General features: G+C 36.4%; 1 protein-coding gene across 6 annotated transcripts in view; it reads left to right on the top strand.

The window, feature by feature from the left end:
- Positions 1 to 17,795, top strand: part of COL19A1 (collagen type XIX alpha 1 chain) — a 175,624-nt gene that overhangs the window by 148,238 nt on the left and 9,591 nt on the right. For all 6 annotated transcript variants that reach the window (XM_071741615.1, XM_071741614.1, XM_071741612.1 and 3 more), the window contains 14 exons: positions 67 to 120; positions 3,046 to 3,099; positions 4,004 to 4,057; positions 5,579 to 5,623; positions 6,258 to 6,308; positions 6,546 to 6,590; positions 7,499 to 7,525; positions 9,827 to 9,880; positions 12,115 to 12,159; positions 14,200 to 14,244; positions 14,355 to 14,417; positions 15,543 to 15,578; positions 15,737 to 15,781; positions 17,071 to 17,241. In XM_071741615.1, coding sequence (XP_071597716.1) covers positions 67 to 120; positions 3,046 to 3,099; positions 4,004 to 4,057; positions 5,579 to 5,623; positions 6,258 to 6,308; positions 6,546 to 6,590; positions 7,499 to 7,525; positions 9,827 to 9,880; positions 12,115 to 12,159; positions 14,200 to 14,244; positions 14,355 to 14,417; positions 15,543 to 15,578; positions 15,737 to 15,781; positions 17,071 to 17,241 — 789 coding nt within the window. The remainder of the gene's footprint in view (positions 1 to 66; positions 121 to 3,045; positions 3,100 to 4,003; positions 4,058 to 5,578; positions 5,624 to 6,257; positions 6,309 to 6,545; positions 6,591 to 7,498; positions 7,526 to 9,826; positions 9,881 to 12,114; positions 12,160 to 14,199; positions 14,245 to 14,354; positions 14,418 to 15,542; positions 15,579 to 15,736; positions 15,782 to 17,070; positions 17,242 to 17,795) is intronic.

Raw genomic sequence — 17,795 nt, 5'->3', positions numbered from 1 at the left:
CCTACAGAGCATGTAATTCATTGTTCTTTATGAGAAAGTATTTGTTTGAATGTTAACTTTTCACAGGGAAGCAAAGGTGAACGTGGATTTCCTGGCCTTACTGGAGAGAAGGGTGATGAGGTAAAATTACTTCATTTTTATAGCAGTTGTATTCTTACCTGAAGTTGGAAAAAAGTTCTAAACTGAGAATAAAATGTATTATATGTTATTCAGTTCTTTAAAATTGCAGAAATAATGATATGTTGTTATAAATAGCCCTCAGTTCCAAATTTTCAAAAATATTAAATGCTCTTATTCAAATAACATCTTTTAATTTCTTGTCTAAAATTTTTTGCTTGTTTGTATCTTTTAAAGCTTCACATACATTGAATGTAGGATATATCGAGTGTTTAGGATGGAACATTAAATAGGCAGATGCCAAATATTTTCAGAAAATACTTCATTTTATAACATACTTGCTTTCATTGTGTTACTTTACTTTTCAAATTCACTTTCAAAAACATTCAACAAAGCAAATATTGTTATGGTAATGGTGACAGCAGCAATTGCTATTAAGTGGAAACTGGAAAATGTTTGAAGAGATTGAATTTAAAATGTATACAGTATTTTGCATCATACTACATTCTTGGAGTTATTTCTATGTTATTATAGAGCAAGAAAAGAATGTGACTGGTGGTGCTGAATCAAAACTAGCTGTAACAGCTTTAATGTTTGCAGTTAACAGTTTAAGAGCTAAAAGAAAAACAAGCATCAAAGGAGAAGTTATTAAACTAATTAATTTGGGTAAATAAATTGGTTTCCCAGTGATCTTAGCTAACTGAAGGAGTTAAAAGAAGTAGTCTGTTACAAAATATTTGGTGGACACTTCAAAATTCCAAAACACTTCACCTGGAAAAGATTAAAGAATATTACAGGTTGTTGATTAATTTTGTAAATCTTCATGACCATTTTACATTTCTGTGGCACTAATGCCACAATATAGTAAGACTCTTCTAACAGTAGTAAAATGAGAGGAATTTATTTTTAAGTCTATATTCATCAGGAATCTCGGCTTCCAAAATTAAAGTTCCATGAGAAAAAATAAAGGAAAAAAAAAAAAAAGGAAAAAAAAAAAAAAAAAAAAGAGGGAGAAAAAAAAAAAAAAAAAAAAAAAAAAAAAAAAAAAAAAGAGGAAAAAAAAAAAGCAAGCAAATAAGCATTAGATATGTGTTCCTGCTACGACCTTGCCCTAGAGTTTAGCACATTGTTAGGCTAAAGTATAATCCTTACTTTTCCTCTTGTTTTCACACAATTTGTAGAACTCATTATGTCTTTGCTTCTTAAAAGCAGCGAGTGCCTCTTGGAGTTGGATTTAGAACCTCTGCAATCCAGTCCTAGCAGTCTGAGGCATTAGCCAGGCAGTTTCAACAATTCCGACTCTATTTAACTGTTGAAAATCAAGTGAGATATTAGAGACAATTACAAAGGTAGTAAGCACTCCAGAGTAAGTTAATTCTTTTTTGTTGTTGTTGTTCATTCAGTAGGACCCCAGAATATTGTGTTAGTAAGTTAGCTATTCACATTCTGAGTGTGTTCTAGCTGGTTATCTGCCTTAGCATTACTTTTATTAACGTTTGGTTATCATGGGGATGGGAAGAGATACTGAGAAGCCCACCTGAAGCTCTTTGAAATACGCTCATTAACTTCCATGCACTTTCAAATAGCCCTTTAATCTCTGTTGAAGCTTAGTTCTCTTCCTTTTTAAAACATTCTCTTTGTTCAGGGGAGGTTTTTCTAACATCAGTAACAAGGATTACAGAAAATGTTCCTCTGGTTTCATACTCATTTTCCAGGTGACTGTACCATCAGAGTAAAGTAATCCAAAATGAACAGAGAACACATTAGCAGTGGGATTCACACTGTTGGATTCACACTGTGAGCAGCTGCAGAGGGGGATCAATGTCTCTGTGTGTGGGAGCAGGAAAAGGAGATCAGCATCTCTCTACATCTCCACATATTTTCTGATTTATTCCAGTCTGAAGTTTTTCCTTTTTCAGGGCTTTTGACCTCTGTGGTTTTCCTGACTACCCCATTAGCCATGTCTTCTTGAGTACTGCGTTTAATATGAGAAATATGCCTTTTATGAGGCGATTCCTAATGTCAGACAATCTGCACCCTGTGCTGATAAAATGGCTCACTGCTGGGAAGGACATAGTTCCTTCTGTGGATTACAGGGGGAGGTGAGAGATTAGCTCTCAGTAGTACATGACTTTTACGTGTCTAGAATTGGACATAAGCCTGATGTGGCAGAAGAAAGGCCTCAGTAGTCTTCAGGCTTGTTTTAAATCCTACCTGTATCAACTGTATTAAGTTGCACACCTGTGTGTGTAATGCCCTCAGGCACATGGTGTGATCCTAGGGGTGTCCAACACAAGCATGGGAGCTGGACTTTTGATGATCCTGAAGGGTCTCTTCCAACTCAGCGTAGTCTATTATTCTATGATTCTATGTTTAGTAAGTGAGTACCAAAATCCATCAGTTTCCAGGCAGTCAAATAGAATAAGAGTAGGAAACTGGGTCATTAAATGGTATGAAAAAGGTTGTATTCTGTTGTCAAGAATGCACAATCTATAAATTAAGCAGAATAGCATCATTGTATTTAGATAGCACCAGGTAACATTGAGAAATCTGAGTAGCTGTCTTCTAACCAGCAGATATAAAATCTCAATGATAGAAAATAGAAAATTAATCCCTAAGGAAAAGCCAAATGTCCTGCTCTTATCTTCACAACTAAGGACAAAAGGACACACAGGACATAAGCTAACAACATGAAAAGTTGAAGGACAAGTTTTGCTTATCAGTCCAGCAAGATGTTACCTCTTACCTTGTTTAATGATAATCTCTTAACTGCATGGTGAGGTTTTTTTCATTCCTAGAAATAATGTCAATCTTCCAGATGAAAATGTGCTTTGATATAGATGCAGTACCACCAGACATCCTGAATATAAGTAGTTTTTGAGGTATAAGTGGGAGAGAAAACAAACATATGCTCTTTTTTTTTTCCAGGGCCTTCAAGGTGCTCCTGGACTGCCTGGTGTGCCAGGACCCAGCGGACCATCTGTAAGTGTGTGGTATCACCTGTGATCTGATCAGTCTCTGCACAGGTTGCTCTAACTTTCTAGAACTTCTTATTCTTAGCTTCTTGTCCCTTCTTTTGGCTTTCAGAAATGATAAAATATTATCCATACTGGCTCTAACAAAAGAAACTGTGTGTGATGTTACTGAAAATGCCATCATTGTCTGGGCCCAAAGTTTATGTAATTTAAATGAATTCAGAGTTTTGGCATTACTAGAGACTCTTTGAGGTTACATGGATTATGATGTGCGATCTTGCAGCTAATTATATATTTGTACCCAAGTTATTTTACTAATGCTAGTAATAAAAATCTAAAAATAAATCTAACAAGCATTCTGAGAACATTTAATGCTGAAACCAAGTAATCACAATAAAAAAGTATGAAAATAAACTGACCATATTTAAAGTCACTGACAAAATATAATTTAAAGTGTTGGTATTTCTGGGAAAACTCCTCTTGATGTTTTTTAAATTTCATTTTAAAAATATTGGGTGGGATCCTATTCATTAGAATGATCATTATTCATTCCTAGGTTGCTGACAGTACTAATACTTCCCTGCCTTCAAAAACTCTAACACGTTTAGGGCAATTCATGTGGAATATATGAAATAGCATTTTAGCAGCAAACCACGTTTCTCAGCAATACTGAGAGGTGCAAGTTAAGGTCAGTGCATTTAGTCTGCCAAAGTGAAAATGCAACCACAAACACAAGTTTTTACCCTTCAAAGGCCTTATCAGTAGGAAACAGCTGTTTTAAACCTGAAGGTGAAGCATAATTAGGCTTAAATGACCTTTTAAACAGTACAGGTTTAAAAAACTAAGTTGCAGTGTGAAAGACCGAGTTTCATTGTTTCTTAACTCACATAAACTGATACCGTGTTGCACAGGGCACCACAGGAAGACCTGGGCATCCTGGTCCTGCAGGGTCAAAAGGCGAAAAGGTAATTCCTTCTTTTTAGTCTTGCTAAAGAACTGAGAAGGTTTTACAATCCCATTACACACCTATGCTTAGGTTTTGGTTTTGGTGTTGTTTGTTTGTTTGTTTGTTTTTATGTAGAGTGCAAACAAGAAATTGATGCACATTTTCAGATGAGTTTTTATTTGTGTCTTAATACAAGTGCTTACCCCAGATGTATGGGATTACATCTGGAGCATAGTCCTTGTGATGTATATAAAATGCAGTGAATGTTCTCTATATATGACATATTATATAAAATTTAGTAAAATGAAAATACATTTGTGAAATAATATATGACTACATACTGCTTGCTCCACTTCTCATTCTTTTACATTTTTTTATAATGCAAACATTTTTATAATGTTATTCAAAAGTAATCACATACTTTAAAAATGCTTCACACGTACTGAAAGTTGAGTAGAAGTTAACCTGCAAATATGTTTCCTTTATACTTAATTTGTTCTGTATACTCCATTTGATCTATTATAAAACTGTTTATGAATGTTTTATATGCTCTTTTATCAGGCACTCAATATTATCCTTTATAACTAAGAGGTCAGATCAATTTCTTGGCCACCTCAGATCAGTGAAGTACGGCAGACACAAACTTAGCTTGCTGCAAAATAGTTCCATTTTACATATGTAAATATTTTTTTGAAGCTTTTCTTCATCTTTAGCCTGGAGTTTTCCAGGCATAGCACTGCCACATCAGTGTAAGTGATCTTATTCATACTCTACAAAATCTTGACTCTGGTATGAATAAGGAAGGAAACTGTTTTGTAAGGCTCTTAAAAAAATTCAGTATAAAAATTGATTGAGAGCTGTCTCCTTGCAGATCCTAATAGCAAAAATTTACCACACTTAATTAATTCCTTTTTATGTAACTGAATGCAAAACACAAGTCCCTGTTAGTTCCATGTTACAATGGAGGCTGCTGCTCTAACCTGATGTCTCCTAGATCAAAAGGGCAAAACTCAGATGCAGATGGCTGAAGAATGATGAAGTAAACTGAAATACAGGAAGAGCAATTTCCTCCTCCTTCCTTCGTTTGGGGAACATGCTTGAGAAGTGATCATATAACATGCCCACTGTCTCACTCATGTATGTTTAATTAAAGATCAAACAAATTTAGTGAAAAAAATTGACAACTTGTTCCAAATTATACAGTATTTTCAGCTGAATCGTAGTGATGAGATTTTGAATTGACCTTTTTTTGAATTTTGAAACCTTTGTAACTACACTGTCCAGAAACCCCACCATTTCTACTGGGGCAAAAATTCAAGAAGCTTTTTTTTTTTTTTTTTTTTTTTTAATAAAAGCACTTGAGCAGAACAGCCTACACAGGTATTTTACAGTAAAAACCAAAAAGATATTAAGTATATCTGTTAGTAAGAAAGACTTTTATTTTTATTCAATAAGTTTCTAAATAAACTCAGCCTCTGAAACTGTAGCTCTTGTACTCAGCTTGGGCAAATGACTGACGTAAATCTCTTGCTGTACCCAGGGTAGTGAAGGTTCTCCTGGGAAACCTGGACCACCTGGGCCTCCGGTGAGACATTTTGTTTTATATTTTAAGTGTTCTATTAGGAGCAATAGACCTATAAGTGAAATGTAATGTAGTATAAAGAATTGACTGTCAATCTAATATGTATTAATAGTGCAAGAAAACAACAGCATATTCACAAAAGATTTCTTTTTTTATCTTTTTTTTTTTTTTTTTTTTTTTTTCCTTGTGATTAATCTCAGAGAAAATTCAGGCCACTAAAGCTGTCCTAGAGACTTGGTCAAATGATTGTCTAATAACATTAGACACCAAGCTTAATTTATACAGCTTGGGCACCTGAAATCAGGAAACTTGGGAAACCTAGAGAAAGTCCATGGAGCTCACTAGAAGAGAAATTAACTGGAATGGTACCTAACAAAATTAATTCTAGATAACTATAATAACAAATATCAGAATGTACCCTGAGATTTACAGGCTTCTGGCTTCATAATTGAAAAAAATACCCAAGCTGCATTGATACGTGTCTTACATTCTTACTGAAATGTCTGGAATCTTTGAAAAATTAATCCAGAACAAAAATGATACCACAGCTTTGCTGAGCTATAGGTCTTGTACAGGGGAAGAGTTCTGCCTTTATAATTCATAGTTCTGACGTTTACTTGAATTTTATGTTTTAAAGGGCATGCCTTACAATGAACGAAATGGAATGAGCAGCTTATATAAACTCCAGGTATTTCTCTTAAATATTTTGGGGGGTTGTTTTATCTTTATCTTTTTTTTTCCTTTTCTTTTTTTGTTCTTTTTATCTTTTCTTTTCATCTTTTCTTTTCTTTTTTTTTTTTTTTTTTTTTTCTTTTTATCTTTATCTTTTTTTTTCCTTTTTTTTTTTCCTTTTTTTTTTTTTTTTTTTTCCCTCCAGTCAACACCTGAATTTGGCCCAACTCAACTTCTAAACTTTCTGTTACAGGGGGGTGTGAGTGTTGCTAGTTATCCAGGTCCACCAGGACCTCCAGTAAGTATTAACAGAAACCTGATGTCTAATAGGTAATTAATGTAGTAATAGAGGGCTGGGCTAGTTACATGCACTTTTGGTAATTTGATTTTTACATGTGAAAGACAGAAAAAATAAGGATATGATTGATATGTAGCAAATTATCAAGTGTGTTATTTTATGTATATATCAAGCATTTGATCCTATTTTGATCAGCAGTTTATTTTGATTTATTTCACCCCAGCAAGTAAAGGCAGCAAAAAGGGTACATAATTTGGTATTGGACTCCTTAGTGAAAGTATCCTAATATCTTCAAATTTGTAATGTAATATTTATAGGTAGTGATGGCATAATTTTGTAATGGATTAAATTTGGTTCTGGAAATGAGAAGCTCATGAATTCTGATCTCAATTCTGTCACTGATTCACTTTGTGTAGCTACTGTGCAGAAAAATGTGTAAAACTGAAAAGTAGTGGCAGTAATACAGGACTGTTGACTTTTCACTCTGCACAGTGCAGGTGTACTGATGTGCAGCTGGACACTGTTGCTTTGCTTCTGAGGAGCTGTGCATTTATTTAGGGTTTCCTCCTTGATGGAGGAAACTGCTACTGTTTTAGGATGATTGTCATTTTGGTAACCACATAAAAATGTTGTAGCCATCAGTGAGGACTTTGTCCTTACATTGTGTGCAGCTTATAGTCACAGATTCACACCAGATCTGTCTTTCTCTATATTTGGGAACAACAAAACAACAGCCAATTATTACTAAGATCTTACACAACTCTGACCAGCTGAGAAGGCTGGACTTAGTGCTGATTCTAGATGCAGTATCAATGTATGCTTGTAATGCAGTAATCCAAAAGAATATCATGTTATTGTGTACCTAATTTCTTTTCTAAATGCATTTCCATTTCTTTCTTTCTTTGCAGGGTCCAAAAGGAGATCCAGGCACAGTGGTATGTATGTGTTTTTTTGCAACGATAGAGAATTCCCTGAGTAGTTCAACTCATGATCTTAGTCACAAGGGATGAAGAGTCCATTGATGTTCTTTAGCAGCTACTTACCTCCTGCAGAATCAGTACAGCTGAAGAGGCCTTTTTAATTGCCAGACTTGCAAATGTTGCAGTTTCTGGTAAATAGTTCTAAGTGGTAATATAATGAATGACTTCACCTGGTTTTAACTGATTGCAGATACATCACTGCTGAGCTGACCCAGTGTATATTTAAGGGTAGAGATTGTGTACTGCAAGAGATAAAGCCCTTGTTTGGTGCAGGACTATAAGAAATAAAGGTAGAAAATGCTGTAGGTGCTATTACATTGTTCTCAGCATTAAATTTGAAACTGAAATTCAGAGAGAGGGGGGGTGTACTAAATTAGGCCAGCTAGTAACAACTAGAATTTGATGTTTTCATTAGAAATGGCATGACAGGTAGTTACAATATGATCCCATTGCTTCTGGTGAGCAAGCTGGTAACTCTGGGAGCCACTTATACCTTTCAGTTATGCAGTTTGACATTCAAAAGCAGACCTATTTAACTCTGGGGTATCTTTTTTCTGCAAGCATTGTGTTATGTCCTTTTCATTTTATCTTACTTTCAAAAATTATGAGAAGCTAGTGGAAGAATCTTGAGCAGTTGCATGGGCTAGCATAGGACTAGCCCCTAGAAGAATGTAGATCCAAGTCTTGACTGGGAATGCTTTTTCCCCAAAGTTTCTGACATGTGATGTATCTATAGCTTCTATAAAAAATCCACTGTATAAAGGAACCACTGTATTTGTGATTAGCTTGCAATTTGTCACTTCTGTTCCTAGCCTTGAAGATGGCAAAGTTGGAGGTATTGCATCCTGATGACAGGATATCAGTGAAAATACACAAAAAATAATAGTAAAATTTGGGTACTGATGTATGACTGAATCAGGATGAGTACCATGTTCTTGCTAATGGAATTGATGAGAATTTTCTGATAAAAGCAGTAGTAGCTGGGTGAGTTAGAAGATAAAATTGTGCCCAGCTGGACCGCATTCCCCATGATCTGCTGGTAAATGGTCCACTCAGTAGAGCTCAGGAGACACTGAAAAATATTGGAGAGATCATTTTTTAACCAAAATCATGCCCCTTCCAGCAGACAAAGTAAAGAATAGCTATGTCTCATACTAATGAAACAAAGTACTATGTCAGATAAGCACTCGCAGAGTTTCTTAACACATTCAGGAGGTCGTTCAGCCACCAAGAAGCTGACACTTTTCCTCTCCATCTGCTGTCCTGGGATCAAATTGTTTGTCTTGGGCAAAATAAATAAGCAGATGGTTCATCCAATGTCATGGATGCCTGGTAGTAAAGAGTCAGGTCAGAGCATAACACATACACTGAATGTCACTACAGACTGGCCTTGTCTGAACACATCAGGTCACAGTGTTTAGATGATGAGGATGAGTGTCCTTCCACAGGAGCTGTGAAGGTTTTTTCTTTTCTTACTAGAGTCTGTACCATTGAGCCTTTCTCTTCAGTATCAGCATGAGAATGCTGAGAAATGTCTCCTCTCCTCTTTCTGTACCACCATCCACTTCTTACTCAGGAAGCACCATCTCTCAGAGTTTGGGTGTTGAAAGTGAGATCTGCCAGAGATATGAAATCTGGATGGGAATTTGCTGTGTCTTTTCTTTTAACTGAGAATTGCTGACATGCTGGAATTGTTGGCTGTAGTTTTAATCTGTCATAAATTATGTATCCATTTTCTTAAAAAAAAAAAAAAAATAAGAGGACCTCCCCACTTTTCAAATTCAACTGATTGCTCAAGTGGAACAGTGTTTTCTGGTTTTCTTTCAAAACCTGAATACCTACACAAGGACCTCTTAGGGGTCGGAGCTCTATTTTGAAACTATGTGTCTGGAAAATCACTCTGACTTGGTTGGAGGCTGTTTTTCTGGTTGACAGCATATGCTCATATCCTAGGCCTCTATCATCTGGAGGTGCTTTAGGGCTGACTTTGGCTTACAAGAACCAAAGGATGGGAGTCTTCTGGATTACATTCTTCCTCAAAATTAAAACTGTTAATCCAAACATTTACAAGGGTCTTTGGGAAAACTTAACTTGCAGGTCACTAAAACAGGACATACAGAATCTGTTTGCCTGGTAACTGATCAGCTGTTTTATTAACCTCAAGTTAAAAAAAAACTTGCTTGCTGTTCAATATTTATTATGTAAAGCACAGAATTTCTAATTATGCAATTCTTTTTAATTAAAAAAATAAATCAGGGAGACCCAGGACCGATGGGATTGCCAGGACTGGAAGGACTCCCAGGTGAAAAGGTAGGATTGTTTACAAATACCTATCTGTATTTCCTTTTTTTGCTTTCCTGGGGACCTAAAACACATCCTCATGCAACATAAGATTTCATATTACACAAATGGAAAATTGTATGTAGATGTTGTAGTGTTTCATTTTCTTAACTTTGTGGAATACTACTATATAAAAATTTCTGCAGAGAAATGAAAAAAAAATGAAAATATGCCCTCAGTGGAAAAACTTCCATTTTGCCCATATTTTCTAAATTTAACAAGTAAAACCAAATATTCTTTTATGCAAAATTGAAGGTGTGTTCAGGTTTTCTGAATTACATGTTATTTAATTTACATAAAAATAACTTACTGAAGGTATTTTTAATCAAAAAGCAATGTAAATGAATAATTTCTCAGTATCACTGTACATTGCTCATATTTATGCAGAGTGTGGAGAGAGACATGGTCTAAGGTGGGTGTCTACACTAGTTGTTTAAATTACAGGAATCCTGCTCTGGAATAAGCAATTCAGCACTATCCTGTGATCAAAATGAACAAACACAAGGAGAGATTACAAATCTAACTGAGACAAAGTGGGGACAAGAATTAAATAAAAGAAATTAAGCAATGGAACAGATTGTATAAACAAGCTGAGTGAGTGCCCTTTCCCAAGTAAAAATATCCTTTTCTTAACTAAATTTGGTCAGAATTCCACACTTCTGGTGCAAATAAATGAACAATCCTAGAGACTGCCTGCCAGATCCAACCATACAGTGCATGCTGGTTTTTAATTAAGAGCTATTAGGTACATCTGTGTAGCAGAATACCATCTTCCACAGACAATGTTGGCTGTAATTTTATGGTAATTTCATTAACTGGCTTAAGAACTTTGTGTCCTCAGGGTAAAATATACCTTCTTCCCTCAGCTGTGCTGACACAGTGCTTCATGCAGCCTTGCTACGTATCACATGGCTGAAAGGAATAGAATAACCCTCAAAACAGAAAGAGCTGCAAGAGAAGTCTTGGAAATTTCTATCTGCACCATCACAGCCATTTTAGATGCAGAACAGTGACAGGGACAGGTTGCAGTTCTCCAGCCAGTGTGCCCTGCTACAGATCCTCCGTGCTCAGGTGTTCCCCAGGGCCATGTTGTGTCCCTCACTGAGGGGTCTGCTTGCATTAAGTGACTTCTTTTAGCCTCCAGAGCAAGAGAGGTTGAGCTGGGACCTATAAGCAGGCTCCTCTCTCCACACACAATGTCAGGCATTTGTCATCTGTCTACATTTTGTATGATGGAGATAAGTATTCCCAATTACCAAAATTATCATTATCAGAAGAAAATAGTGAGAATTAAGTAAATCAGCGTTAGGTAGAAGAACAAAAAGCAGAAATCTCAATGTCTCCTGGGCCTTTTCTGCACAACAGAACATGGCTGTAGCTATGTTGGCAGAGCTTTTGCACAAGAGGTTCAAATAACACAAACTCATCTCACAAAAATATTGTCCTGTTGGTATGGCTTTAACTGAATCAGGGTTTTGCTGATATAATTGTAGAAACTAGGGACCTGTTTTTTCCTTACCTTTTCAATCAACATTACAGATGCAAAGTGAAGTGTTACAGACAACATATCAACAGTGGGTTAGGGCAAATCTCACTCTGTAGTTTCACCGCTGTTGAGCTCCATCCCTGTGCTTTGGGTTGCAGTCCTCTCAAGAGAAAGAGGAATTTGTGCTTAAAAAAACCATTGTCTCATAGATGAAGTTGGCCATGTGCTAAAGGGAGAAACTTTACCCTGAAAAGACCATGGCACAAGCAAATCAAGGATTCTGGCTTACAGGAAGCGGATAACTGGGGGGTAGGAAGGAGACAACTTCTTTAAAAGATGCATCTTAAATATGGGGATGTTGATATGATAGTGAATTACCCTATGTGAATTTTGGTTGTTGTCATGAGCACAAATGATAATTATTTGGAAAACTACAGTTAAGTCCAGGACATTCCATTTCTTTTCAAGGAAGACCTCAAGGAGATAGCATGGAAATTATGACATTATACGATAGAACCTAAACAAAGGATTTAAGTTACTTCCTCAAGTCTGTAAAATTAGTCACTCACAGAGTTAAATATTAGCATTTAGTAGAACCTTGCTTTTGTCCTCATTTTCACTTCACTGAATAATTCCTCAGGTTTTACTGGTAATCCAAAAAAACCCAGACTTCTGTTTTGAGTATTATCATTTAGGTAAAGATCTATCTGTTCTTCAGGGTGACCGTGGTCCAGCTGGCACACCAGGAGTAGCAGGGACACCGGTAGGTATATTTATTGAAGAAAACTCTGTTTGTTAGGAAAAACTGAAAAGATAAAAAGGTAAAACAAGGTGCAGAGTTTCAATCTTAATCACTGTTTGTGGAACGCCAGTGCTTTATAGGTAGGTATGAAATGATGTGTTTTTCCTAAAGAGATTAGAGTTTTAATACTATTAAAATGATGGGAAGGAATGGTGTGAATATATATTGGAGCTGCATATGCTTAGTTAAGAAATTTAATATAGATAAAGACATTTTCTGTGTTCCTGGATATGCAGAAATTTCTGAACATCTTTCTATCACGATAAAAAATTATGAATACTTATTGCTGTATATCAAGTTGATCAAATATTTGCTTTAAGGGGGTGCTTTGTCAGCTATATATGTGGTATTCAAAGAAGTTTCTGAAAGTCATCCAGAAACTTTGTTGTAGGTGAAAGTAAATGTAACTAATGATAAATTGAAATTGTAATTATTCATTTGTGTTCCTAAAGGAAATGAAAATTACTTTTCTTTAGACTGCATTCACAATTTAATAAAAAGTGTATCCATATTTCAGGAAGCAATATGGAGTTATTTATATGCAAATACTTTTATTATTACATTTGGGCAGCTACCAATCCATTCAGGAGATGGTTCTAGTTTATAAATATGTGTTTCAATAAATAAAGAGAAGTTTGTGTCTATGCATTCCCATTTCCATTAGCTACTGATTTAGTCTCTTTACTGTAAGTTCCAAGAGAGAACATCAGCTTAAGTAGCTTAATTTAGTTAAGTTCTCCCAAAACAAGGTAAAATTGCACTTCTAAGGGGATATGTGTTTCTCTGAGTTTAATAGCCCATACAAGAGTTTTGAAGTTTGTTGCTTTGAAATTTATTTCATATTGTGAATCAATAATCCAGTAGCATTGATCAAAATTGTTCATTCCCTGAGTGTTTCCCATGTGGTCTGTTACAAGTCTTATTCTTTATGCTCTCCATTCTAGGAAGATATGAAATATTTAATGAGTTCTTTTCATTACTGATAGAGTTACATTCTGCTGATTACATTTAAAACCCACTGAAATCAGTAATTTTCTGTAACATTTTATACCAAGCAGTTTAATAAACAATTTTATAGATATATGAGAGAAGAGTGTCTAAAATATATCCACATATCTTACTGAAATAGAATTTGTCCTCCTGGGCCATCATCATTCCCTAGCCTGATTAGTGGACCATTTTTCCCCATTTGGAGATATAAACAATTTGGCTTTGACTTTTTGCTGAGTGGGATTATCAAGCAAGCCTGGACTGGGATTCTGCAAGATTCGTCAGTCCTGTTGCTCCTGAAGTTGTCATTTCAGGAATACATACATCTGATGTATTAGATCCCTCACTTGTACAAGTTAGTTGAGGATCTGGTCAAAGGATGTTTCCAGATTATTCCCAGATTCTTGTCTGGGGCTGAACCAGATAGGTTGTTAAAAGCAAGTCATTAAAATGAAATAAAGATTATTAAAATCACCATCTAAATAATGAGATGAAAAAGGATTATGAATTTTGTCAGTCTGAACATGAAAAACAACAAAAGCAGAGGAGAGGGAGGAAAAAAGGAAAAAAAAAAAAAAAAAAAAAAAAAAAGGTCTTTAAAAGTCAGTAAAAAACTCTAAAAGAAATCTAGGAAGTACCTGAAGGGAAAAATATTTATTTCACATATGCAGGGATAACCTTTGATCTGACTATGACTTCTCAAGAAGGAAATAATGGTTTTGTAAAAGAAAATTTCATAAAAACATTATCTCAGATTTTCAGAAAGGGTAAAGAAGACGATTTTAAGTTAAATTGTATACAGGAGCCAGATTAACATGGCACAAATATTTTTAAAATCTGGTATTACTTATAAATACTAAAAATCTGGTGCAATACTTATATTTTCTCTCTTAAAACATTTTATGAGTAGTAACACGAATATTTCACTGAACTATATATCCTCTCATATTTTTGACCTAAGTGAAGTGTTGCTTCCTAGTAAATTGAAATTGTAATGTTCTCTTTTTGCAGGGAAAGCCAGGATCTCCTGGTTCCCCAGGGATACCAGGGGAACCAGTAAGTACAGATTTGTGTTCTGGATGCTTATGATAATACATGAATCATTTCAAATATCAAATGTGAGATTTTTACATGCAAATTTATATGTGTATTTCCTTCTTTCTTAGGGTGAAAGAGGACCTATAGGAGATATAGGCTTTCCTGGGCCAGAAGGGCCACAAGGAAAACCAGTAAGCATTTTTGTACTGTGTGTATAAATTCATTACAAAATGATGTGTCTTTGTTTAACAGAAGTTACAAAAGGAATGAGACTAAATCCTGCTTTGTGTTAGGCTAGGTAATAGCTGAAGAGCATGTAGAGCTTCAGGGCTCAATATTAACCACCCAGTCAAGAATCCATCCATTAGAGTTTTTCAGAATGTCTCCAAGTTATGCTTCTGTCTTGAAAGAAGAGAGAGTTTCTGTAACTTCAGTAGCAGATTGGCCCAAGGTGCCTGGGCTGTGCAAAACTCCACTTTGTAGTACGAGAGGGAAGGAAATATTCCTGACATCTTTGCTGATCCAGGTCCTCCTTTCTTGCTCAGTGAAACTGCAGTGAGTTTGGTGCATATGCAGATCCATGTTTCTTCTAGTAAATTAAAACAGGGCAGAGCATGTATCTTGCAATTCTCTGGCATCATGCAGTTGTTAGCATCCTCTCTGACATTATGTTGGCCCATGCCCTCGAGAATTTGCAGATAATGCCACATTCCACTTTAGGGGATAACATGGGCCTATTACTGCAGCAGGTGGTATGAATGAAACCCCCCTCTTTTAGGAAAGAAGTATGTTTTAACCCAGGAGCTTGGAGCTGTACCATGCCTCAAGTCCTAGGGACAAAAGAGTGGATCTGGCCCCTCACTATAAAGGCATAATCTCTGTAACAGCAGAAGAATGATGGGGCATGGGGGCTAATATGTAGAATACCAGAAATCCTTTCTGTGCTTATGTGGTGACTACCTGGGACTGGAAAAATGCATGTACAGGTCTGTGTTACACGTTTGAAGAATTTCAATATAACTTGTCATTTAAAGTTGTGTGCTCATTAAAATTAAAGCACATCTTGATGCTGAAGATTTTTTTGCACTGTTCTCACTTAATGTGCTTGCAGTTCATTATTGCCCTGAGCTCTGTTATTTTACGTGCCTCAAGACTATTTGTATTTCTATATTGTAACCACAGAAACAGCTGCATCTGCTGCTTCAGCATATAAACTAATTCTAGCACTAAAGACTGAATTTTTTTACCCTTTATAATTTTAATATGCATATACATAAGCATATTTATTAATTTTTTTTATTATATTTTTTTAATAGGGAATCAATGGAAAAGATGGATTGCCAGGCCCTCCGGTAGGAAAACCCACTTTTACATACTGGCATATTTTATTCTTCACAGATACCTTAGCTGTTAATCCCAGGCAGTTGCTTTCAGTTTTGCTAACAGATGAATGTACAACAAAACCTTTAAGTGATACGTTTATCTTTTTTTTCAAAAAATAATTTTTTAGGGTGCGGTGGGGAGACCAGGAGACAGAGGACCCAAAGGAGAACGTGTAAGTCCCTTGTTTTAATAACTTTTTTTTTCTTTGTACTGAGCATCTAAGCACCTCATCAGTGCATATTTTACAGGCAAAACCAAGAAATTAATTCTCTGTGAACTTCAAGCAGTCTCTTAGACAGCTAAGTGGTGTCTCTGAGGCCCAGCTTTAAGGAATTAGAATTGAATTGGCCTATGTGTTTAAAGGAAAAACACATTTTATAGGCTGTAAGACCTATTTGAATGCCTTGCAAATAGTACTGTACACATACAGCCAGAGGAGGAGGCTGGATCTCCAAGTGCATGACCTGGAAATGTACTGGCAGGGAGAAAGGTGTTGAAAAAATATGTGAGAGACAGACACAGCCTTAGGTTGCTTCATCAGAGTGAAACTTGGTAAGCTTCAGGGTAAAAGGAGGCAGTGTATGTACTCCTCTATCATTGGTGACAGCTTGAATACATACATACATGTAGCTGCAGCTATAATTATAGATGTATGCCATATATATGGTCATAGATGGACCATATATATATATATGGACCATATATGGACCTGCCTTTGCTTCTGGGATCACTAGCAAACACGCTGTGATTTAAGTCTCTCTGCATAGAGTTAAAAAAATAATAAATATATGTGTATATACATAAAACAACCACACTGGAGGGAAGGGATGGATGCCGTCCAGAGGGACCTTGACAGGCTGGACAGGCGGGCCCATGCCCAATAAGACCAAGTTCAGTAAGAACGAGTTCAAGGTCCTGCATCTGGGTTGAGTCAATCCCAAGCACCAATATAAGCTGTCAGTCACTGCCTGGCTTGAGAGCAGCCCTGAGGAAAAGGGCTTGGAGGTGCTGGTGGACAAGAAGTTCAGCATGAGCCATCAGTGTACACTTGCAGCCCAAAAAGCCAACCAGATGCTTGAGAAGTGTGGCCAGCAGGTCGAGGGAAGGGATTCTCCCCCTCTGCTCTGCTCTCATGAGACCCCACTCTGGAGCCCCTGTTACAAGACTGACATGGATGTACTGGAGAGTGTCCAGAGAAGGGCCACGAGGATGATGAGAGGGCTGTAGCACTTCAAGCACTCAAGTGCATTACACAGTCAAACTTTTTTTTTTGTCACTGACTTCAACATTGAAAGCTGTATTTTCAGAGACAAGAGTTAGCCTCTAAAGTCAGCTTCCCTGCATGACCCATAAGATCTGTTTCTGAACAGGGAAGAATTTTATTTTCAGGATTTGTGAGTAACTCTTCCTGGTTTGTTCCTCTGCCTGCAATCATTTTCTTTCTGCCTTTATTTCACACAGGGAGATCAGGGTATTCCAGGAGACAAAGGTCCACAAGGCGAACGAGGGAAACCTGGCCCATCAGGAGAAAAGGGAGATGTGGGTCCTATTGGACCACCAGGAGATAGAGGCTACCCAGGATCACCAGGTCATCAAGGCCCCCCAGGTTTACCAGGACCCCCAGGGTTTCCAGTAAGTAACACAAGTTTCACTTAGTTGCTTACGAATTTGGATGGCTTGAAGGTAGCATGTGCTGATCAGTGTAAATTCAATTGACCAATACCACTGCATCAGAAAAACTAAGAAATCTCTGAGATCATTCCAGTTGTCAATTAAGAGATGATACAGGTGATCAAGCAGTTATTTTTAATTAATTTTTCTAAATATGTGCTATGGATAAACTTTAATTATTTATTTCTTTAGCTCCTGACAAATCAATATGGCTCCTCAGTACTGTTAATTTTCAAGTTTTTTATAAGCTTAGGAGTTAATGAGTCTTTGCAACTGAAAAAGAGGCAGACAAAAATAATTCTTAATAAGGGAGAAATCAGCATTTTATAAGACAGTGAAATGCTGCCTGTCACATATATATTGGTTTGTCTCCCTGAGTGCACAGACACGTTCTATGATCCTAGTTACAGATTCTTTTTACCCTCAGTCAGATAGGGCAAAGCTCTAACAACCTTTTCCATTGAACTTAGTGACCCTGTGGTTTACATTATTCAGCTGTGCATCAAAGCTGTTAA

The sequence above is a fragment of the Heliangelus exortis genome, chromosome 3, assembly GCF_036169615.1.
Source record: "Heliangelus exortis chromosome 3, bHelExo1.hap1, whole genome shotgun sequence".
NCBI lineage: Eukaryota > Metazoa > Chordata > Aves > Apodiformes > Trochilidae > Heliangelus > Heliangelus exortis.
The sequence above is the reverse complement of the archived record's forward strand: the minus strand, read 5'-3'. Positions and strand labels throughout refer to the sequence as shown.